At 56.3% G+C, this 8588-nt stretch overlaps 1 protein-coding gene across 1 annotated transcript; it reads right to left on the bottom strand.

The window, feature by feature from the left end:
* Nucleotides 1–1691: 1691 nt before the first annotated feature.
* Nucleotides 1692–8232, bottom strand: XKR8 (XK related 8). Its single transcript, XM_069479646.1, has 3 exons — nucleotides 7880–8232; nucleotides 5622–5818; nucleotides 1692–3304 (listed from the first exon to the last, which is right to left on the bottom strand). Exons 1-3 carry the CDS (start codon nucleotides 8170–8172, stop codon nucleotides 2595–2597), a joined length of 1200 nt encoding a protein of 399 aa, XP_069335747.1. The 5' UTR covers nucleotides 8173–8232; the 3' UTR covers nucleotides 1692–2594.
* Nucleotides 8233–8588: the final 356 nt, after the last annotated feature.

Raw genomic sequence — 8588 nt, 5'->3', positions numbered from 1 at the left:
ACATCCTGGAACCTGCAAAGAACTCAAGCAAATCAGCAAGAAAACATCAAGTGGGGAAAAGGTATGAACAGAAACTTTTCAAAAGAAAATAATGGCCAAGAAACACATGCAAAAATACTCAACATCTCTAATCATAATCAGGGAAATGCAAATCAAAACCACAATGAAATATCACCTAACTCCAGTGAGAATGGCTTTTATCAAAAAGTCCCAAAACAACAGATGTCGGCGTGGATGCAGACAGAAAGAACACTTATACACTGTCGGTGGGACTGCAAACTAGTACACACCCTATGGAAAGTAGTACGGAGATACCTCCAAGAACTAAAAGTAGACCTACCATTTGATCCAGCCATCAATCCCACTACTGGGTATTCACCCAAAGGAAAAAAAGACATTTTATAAAAAAGACACTTGCACTCAAATGTTCGTAGCAGCACAATTCACAACTGCAAAGATGTGGAGACAACTCAAGTGTCTATTAATACATGAGTGGATAAATAAAATGTGGCATATGTATACCATGGAGTACTACTCAGCCATAAAAAAAATAGTGAACTGATGCCTTTTGTAACAACCTGGATGAACTGGAGACCATTCTAAGTGAAGTATGACAAGAATGGAAGAACACACACCACATGCGCTCACTAGTAAATTGGAACTAATGGCTCGACACATGCACGTACGGAAGTAAAACTTAACGGAAATCAAGCAGGCGGGAGGGGAGATGAAGGGATGGGTACACTCACACCTAATGGGTACAACGCACACTATCTGGATGACAGACAAATTCATAACTTCAACTCAAACTGTACAAAAGCAAATTATATAACCAAAACGTTTATATCACCGTAATATTCTGAAATTAAAAAAAAATTCCTTCCCTCACAATAGTTCAAGCCACCAGTGACTCTGGACTCTGCTCCTTCTTGACATTTATAGGCCACATCACACAGTCACCGCTAACAGGACTCCCTCCCTCCCTTTCCTTTAGGGCTTATCAATTTCTCAGGGGGGCTTTCCCCGGCCATTCTATATAAACTTGTAACTCCCACCCCCAGCACACAAGTACTCCCTATCCCCTTCCCTGTGTTATTTATTTATTTTTTTTTTAGCACTTAACACTACCTGATGTACCAAACGTTTTACCTAAACCTATTTATTGTGTCTCCACTAGAATAAATGAATAACAGACCTGAGACTATCCCGGATCCCATCACACGGGTGATCCACTGGAACCTTTTCTTCTCTGTGTCCAGTGACTTTTTCCTCTTCCTTGTTTCTCCAAACCACAGACCTCCCAGAACAGTAAAAGATTCCACTTCCCCAGCACTATCGCCCGTGTCCCATAAGTCACTTTGTCACTTAGCCTCTCAGGGCTCCCAGCATAAAGACCTTTCTTCACCTGGGCTCTCATAGTCACTGCCTGGTACTAAGGTGTGTGTGGCTACTCCTGCAGGGCCCGGAGCAGAGCTGGTAGTTAAGAAAGTGCACTAGAGTCAGCCCAGACCTGGGTTCTGATCCCCAGCTGAGCAATCAACCCCGAGCTGGCCCATCAGTTCCCGGAACCCGGGAAGCAAGGCTGAGAAGTCCCAGCTAAGCCAGCTCTTTTTCTCTGTCCTGGGGGCCTTTACCAATTTTGGGGTGGACTTCATGTCCCGGACTCCTTTCCAAGAGGCTTTGAACTCCAGGAGATTTTGTTTAATGACACAGACTAGGTTAAAGGATTTCACGAGGTTTTAATAATAACCTAATAATACTGTTAAACAAAAACAACACGTGTCTCTCCTTGCGGAGACACACACGCACACACATCTTCCTCTCACACAGACTCTGAGGTAGGAGGTAGGCTGGCTAAAGAATAACATACTCCGCGGGCTGCGGACGGCCCAGACCACAGGTTCACGCGGCACCTGGTTGAACGGCGGCCCCTGGAGAACAGGAGCGGGGGCTGCGCCAGCTGCACCAAGACCCTGCAGGGGCGGACGGGCCACCCAGAGTTACGCTTCCCTGCCTCCCCGCCTTTGAGATCCAACCCAGGACTGGCTGGAGCGCGTGGGGGATGAGCTAGGGTGGCAGCTGAGCTTGTTCCAGGTTCCAAGGACAGAATGTTATTCCTGGCACATAAAATGCTCTCAGTAAACATTTGTTGAATGAATTGAATGAATGTGACAGGGCAGGGGAGGAAGAATTCTAGAGAACAGCCCCCTGGAGCCCCCGAGTCCTTAAGGGGTGGAACAGCACCTCTACCAATCATTTTAGAGGTGGCCGGGAGGTGCGAGTACCCACAGCGGAAGCTTTGGGTCACCCGCTATACTGGTGGGGGACAGGGAGAGAAGAGGACTCTCTTCTTTCCTCCCAAAGTGTCCTGTACATAACTGGGGCCCCTGACCCTCCAGGACCCAGCCCATGTCATCTTGGTCACGCTGTGGACGCCCGGAAGGAGGGCTCTGCCTTACTCGGCCGTGCCTGGCACGGAGCAGGCACCCCACTGCCGGTGAGTGGACCAGGCCCACAGCAGCATAATTAGCTCATCTCCTGCCTTCTACCGGCTGATTCACTGTCCCTCTCCCCTCGCTGGGTCAGACCCTGCCTCAAACGACCCCGTTCACCTCTCCCTTCGTTGGCGAAGCAGCCGCATCCTTGGCCTTGGGGAAAAAGGTGTGAGCTAACTGGGCCGCGCGCCTGTTCTGAGGCAGCTGACTCCCCTCCGGGGAAAGGAGACTCCGCGCCCCGTCCACCCGGTCGGGCTCCCAGCGGCAGCTGGGGTGCAGCCAGCGGTAGTAGGCCAGCCGCAAAGCCAGACCCAGAAGGAAGCAGACGCCCGCCACAGGCAGCCACGTCTGCAGTGGGACCCCACTGGGCAGCCAGGTGCTCTGAGTCATCCCGGTGGCCACCAGGAGAACGCTGTCACTCAGGAGGAATGCCAGGTGGATGGTGGCCCGGCCTCGGGTATGGCCCTCAGCCACATTGAACCAGGAGAAATAGAGGATTGTGGCCACCGTCACCCGGTACAGCCACTCGGAGCCAGCGTCCGGCATAAAGTCTGTGCCCTGAAGCCAGACCCAAAGCAGCAGCACCAGCCACAGGCCCAGGAAGTGCAGGGCCACGTAGCGGGGGAAGACGGCTGAGAACAGGGCCACAGCCAGGACGCGGGGCCACAGCAGCAGCAGGTTCCACAGGAAGTAGATCACGGAGGAGCCCAGGCCCAGGAGGGGCTTGGAGGGCAGGCAGGTGCGCAAGGCCCGGTGGTAGTCCAGCAGCGCCCACGAGATGCCCGCGAAGGACGTGCAGATGCTCAGCCCTGCAAAGAGTGAGAGGAGACGGCTGAGCTCTGTGCACAGCCCGCCTGGCCGCCCCCAGGGGTCACAGGTACCGCGGGGGCCCTCACAGCGCCCCGAGGCAGGCATTAGAACTCCCGTTTGTTGAAGGACAGCTGCAGCTGGAGAACATTCAATTTTACAAGTTTACACAACCACAAGCAGAGCTGGAATTCAAACACCAGTCTGCCCTTCGCCACTGTGCCTTACTGTGTAGGTGCTGGCGTGGAGATATTTTCAAGGGTGAGTAGGTGTGCATGTGACTTATAAAGAGTCACCCATCATTCAGCACCCCTGGGCCTTGGCCACACGCTGAGCATCTTCTAGGCCTCCATAACCCTGCCCTTCCCGGAAGAGCCCAAGCCTTTCCTGAGTGTGAAAATCAGCAGTCCCAGTTCCCCGTTTCTCAGTTTCCAAAGGGGAGATGGGAAATCCCACGGGATGGCAACAGGCTCTGCTGAAGCTGCCGTCGGGCCAGGAGGGACGTCCCTGCTGTGTGGACAGAAGGTCTCCCCACTCCCCCCCTGCCCCGGCTGACCCCTAGTCTTGACTTTCCAAGATCCAAAAGTTTACGACGGGGGTCCTATCCCACTTCCTGGCTACCCACCCTGACCTAGAAGCACCAGGACCTCCAGGGAGGGGGAAGCAGTACTGGAATGTCTCCCGAAGCTTCCTCCCCTGCACTCGCTCCACAGATGTGCACTGGGAACCCGTTCCCAGCCTGCCAGCAGATCTGTGGCCATCGCCCTTTCTGACTGCCCTGCCCACCCCCTAGTCTCAGCAGGGCCGATGTTCTTCCAGTTCGCCCGGCACGCCGCCTGCTGTGACCTTGACAGGCTTTGCCCAGGCCGTTCAGCCAGGATCACGTGCCCCACTTCCTAGGCCCACTGCTCCTCACCCTGCAAGCCCCAGCTCCAGTAGCCCCTAGCATCACCCATCCTGACCGCAGCCCACCCACTCGGCTGCATCAGGTGTCCCTGGAACACGCCACCCACTTCTGTCTGGGTCTCATCACACAGCAATGACCTATTTCCTTATTCCCGAGCTCCTTGAAGGTAGAAAGCAGCTAAGCACATGCTACGTAATAGCAGCTGAATAAACGTTTGCTAAATAAAAAGTAGGGAAAAATCTGTCTCCCTGCCCCACCTCCACTCACACGGTGTAAACTGTCTCCACTTAGCCCTGGTCCCAGACACCCCCCACTCTCAAACAGACAAAAACATGTGGCCGGTGACTGCTGAGTGACCCAGGGTGAGTCACTTCGCCTTTCTGCACCTCTTTCCTCGTGGGAAAACTGGAGATAAATATAGCAGCGATCCCCAGGGCTGCTGTGAACATGAGCAGTGAGGACTCCAAGCACTTCCCACGGTGCCTGGCTAATAGCAGGAACCCAACTGGGATGGCCGCTGTACCTGTCTGTCAATTAGCATTACAGACTAGCAAGCTGAAAGGCGTTGGGGACCGAGTCCAACCCCATCTTCCACGGCCGTGGAGACTGATGCCAGAGAGAGGAAGACTCCCCCAGATCACACGGCAAATGACAGGTGAGTGGGCGGACGGGGTTCCTTGGGGGGCTGCAGCATTTACAACAGGGGGCCTCAAGGTGTGTGGGGGTAGTGAAAGCAAAAGGGAAGCCCTAGGGCCTGAATCAGACATGCGCTGAGTCCTAGCTGGGCCACGGGCTGGGCCTGTGACCTTGGGAAAGTCGCTTCCCTTTTGTGGGCAAAAACCCTCCCGGATTTCCTCCCTGTCAAACTTCTGCTTTGTGTGGCCCTGCCCAGCTCTGCCACCTGCCTCTCCCTTTCCCAGTTCCTCCATGCACCAGGTAAGCACCTGTTTTATAGTCTACCATCCTGCAGGCCAGGGGCCGCCCTCATCTGGTTCGTGCTGTGTCCCCGGCACGGTGACAGGCACAGAAGAGATGCACAATAAAAACCTGTGTGCGTGAAGCTGCCTATTCTGTATGAGGCGCCCAACACGCTTTATCTCTATTGTCTTCAAAATGGTAAAAATTACAATTACGAGCCATTATGTACCAGGCATCACCTCACTCGACCCTTCCATCAACGCTATGCGGCAGGAGCATTTATGTCCACGTTTCAGATGAGAACAGACACGCTCACGTCATTGTCCAAACTCACACACCTAGACAGTGATTTAGATCTGAAGCCAGATCTGCCTGACTTAAGCATGTTCTCCTACTTTCCAAGCAGCCTTTATAAAAGCAAGAAAACAGTTCTGACATTTGAGGGAAAGCTTCCCAAGCCGTAAGAGCGGGGCTGGCGCTGGCCCCTCACTCACATTGGTAGGACTCGGCCCGGCCACTCTGCAGCATGATGGCCAGCACCAGGGTGAGCTGCGGCGTCGCCTCCAAGAAGGTCTCGAAGAGCCGCAACATGCTGATGTCCAGGGAGAGGAAGTCAGCGTAGGCCAAGTCAAACTCAGAGGGCGCCTCCTGCCGCCACGCCAGCAGCCCCTGCTGCAGCCCCTGCACGCACCTGGCAGCACACGGAGGCCCGGAGGGCAGGTTAGTGTCCTGTGAATCCCTCCGTCTCCTGCCCACCTGGCGGAGGCGGACAGGCTCCAATCCGAGCTCCTCACTTCCATGCGCTGGGGCCTGGGGCGAGCGACTTAACCTTACTGAACTCATTTCCTCATCTGCAGGACAGGGATACGCACAGCTTCGACTCCTGCTGGCCAGGCACCGTCCCAAGCTCATCACAAACTTTCTCCTGTTGACTCCTCAGAGGAACCCCACTTTACAGGTGGGGAAACAGGATCAATAAGCTAATAAGCAGTGGGATCAGGATTTGGACCCAAAACTGTTTGATTCAAAAGGCATACCATAAAGATGGCTGAGACAGTAGTTCTCAACTTTTAGTATGCCCGCGAATCTCCTGGGGTCCCGTGGGCAAAGGGAGGCACTGAGAGCTTCTGGGCAGAGGCCAGACAGGGTCGGATTCTGCTCTGGGAAGAGCACCCTGGCCCGCAGGGGAGGGAGGGCTGGGAATGGAGACTGGGGCAGAGGTGAGTCCAGAGGCTGGACAGACAGGCGTGGGGGGCCCACTGGCATGAGTGTGGAGTGGAGGATGGATGAACCACGGCCTCGCCCACCCAGAACTCTGCTCAGCTGGCTACTGGGATTAGTGAGCCCACTCACTCACTGCAAACTCCTTTGGCAGACGTTTCCGGTCACTGCCCTGGACAGACTTGAGAACACTAGGGCAGGCAGGCAGGGCCGATGGGGCTCCCCCTCAGCAGGAGCCTTTGCCTCTGATCCCCCAGTGCCCTGGCAGGGCCCCTGCCTAGCCCAGTCACAGGTGGGAACAGAGACCCTGTTTTCAAAACCACGGCTCAATACAGTCTGTGTGACTCAAGCTCAGCAGAGAGAGGGGAAGGGAGGATGCGGGAGGAGGTTATGGATTCGGGCTCCTCAAAGCCAGCCTTGGACTATCTAGCAGTGCCCCTTCATGCCCACTCAGGTTTCTTTCTTTTTTGATGTCTGTACAGAGTCTCCAGCAAAACTGCAACATTCAAAGCTCCTTTCTCCCACTCCTGGGGACTCCATGCAGCTTTGTCAAGGCAAGATCTGGAAAGAATTTGTAAACGGATTCGCAGTGGATCCTGGCTCCATCCCCACCCAGATCGCCAGATGTCCTGACTTCATCGCATGACTCTGACCCCTTGGTTTCAGTTTCTGTGGGGCCCCACCAGTTCTGAAAAGGAGCCCAATCCAACACATTTTCCGAGCCGCAGCCTGTGCCCACCCTGGCTGGCTGCAGGGACACAGATGACTCAGGCCCCTTCTCCGCCCTCTTGCTTGGCCTGGGGTTGGGAAGCAAACGTTCCGGGAGAAGAATATGAGTGGGCAGGAAAGGGTTCGAGGTGCCCGCTGTGAGGGTACAGTGCTGCTGTGGGGGTCAGGGCTGCTGAAGCTCCCCGGGTGGCCCTGGTGACCCTGAAGCTAGCTGACATTTGTCAAATGCTTTCTCCGCACCAGGACAACTTACAGGTGCCATTTCATTTAAAACTCACAAAACTGAAGTAGGCCCTGTTACCATCTCCCTGGAACAATGAGGAAACTGAGTCCCGGAGAGCTCAGTGACTTGCCCAAGGCCCTGCCCACAGCTAAGGGGAACAGCCCGTGCTGAACGAGTCCACACTCCAAGCTCTGTGCGAGGCACTTCCTCTTTCACTCCCTCCTCACAACAGGTGCCTGCCACACCTGTCTCTAGGTGAGTACCTACTTTTTATAGAGGAGGAGACTGAGGCTCAGAGAAACTCAGAAATGAGGGCACAGGTGGCAAAGCCAGACTGAATCCCAGAGAGGCCTGACCCGAATCCCACGCGCCTCCCCTTCTTGTTTGGGCCTCAGTTTCTTCACCCGTGCCAGGAAGGGTAGTGCTATGCTAACCGAGCTCTGGGGGGACTGATAGCCGGCGTTCTTTCTCTGAAGGGCGGGACGCTCACCTGTAGGTCCCACCCGCTTCCGACGTCTGCCATCTCACTGCCGGAGGTGCTGGCTGCGTGTCCCCTCCCCCCTCCCCCGGGGCGCTCACCTGTACAGGTAGCCCAGCTGCAGGAGATGCAGCAGCGCCAGGCAGCGACCGGGGGGCTGCGGCCCGTGCAGGCCGACGGGGTCGGCGCGCAGCCAGACCCAGCTGAAGAGCTGCATCGCGACCGAGGCGAGAGCCAGCAGCGCCAGCACCAGCGCCGCCCACAGGTAGCGGCCGCTGAGCACGTACTGGCAGGCGGCCCACAGGTCGGCACCCAGGTCGAGCAGGAAGGCGGCGGTGCCCAGCACGCCCAGGACCAGGTCCCGAAGGAGGGCGGCGCGGGGCGACAAGGGCATGGCCCGCCGGCCTCTGCCCCTCCTTCCCTTCTGCGGCTCGCGCCCGCCCTGGCAGCCAGGGGTCGCGGCGGCAGGAAGGAGGCGGGGGCGCCCCGGGGCCCCGGCCTGCTGGGCGGGACTTCCCTGTCCCGCCCCGTCCGGGGAGGGGCGAGGCCGGCGGACGCCCGGGTCCCCTATCCTGGCCCTTCCGCTACCCCTGTCCCCGGCTCTGGCCCCGACGCCAGCCCAGGGATCCCCGACGCCGCCCAGCTGAGCCCCGAGAGCCCCGACGGCCGCTAGGCACGCAGACCGCCGCCCTTCGCTTAGCGGACTTCGAACCGCCTAGTTTTACATTTGAGGCTCCTGGAGGCCCAAGAAGGCGACACTGCCCGGAGCACTCCCCCACATTTGCATTGCTGCAAAACAAAACAACGAAA

Source organism: Eulemur rufifrons, chromosome 8 (genome assembly GCF_041146395.1).
Source record: "Eulemur rufifrons isolate Redbay chromosome 8, OSU_ERuf_1, whole genome shotgun sequence".
Classification (NCBI taxonomy): Eukaryota; Metazoa; Chordata; class Mammalia; order Primates; family Lemuridae; genus Eulemur; species Eulemur rufifrons.
This window is presented reverse-complemented; position numbering and strand designations above follow the sequence as displayed.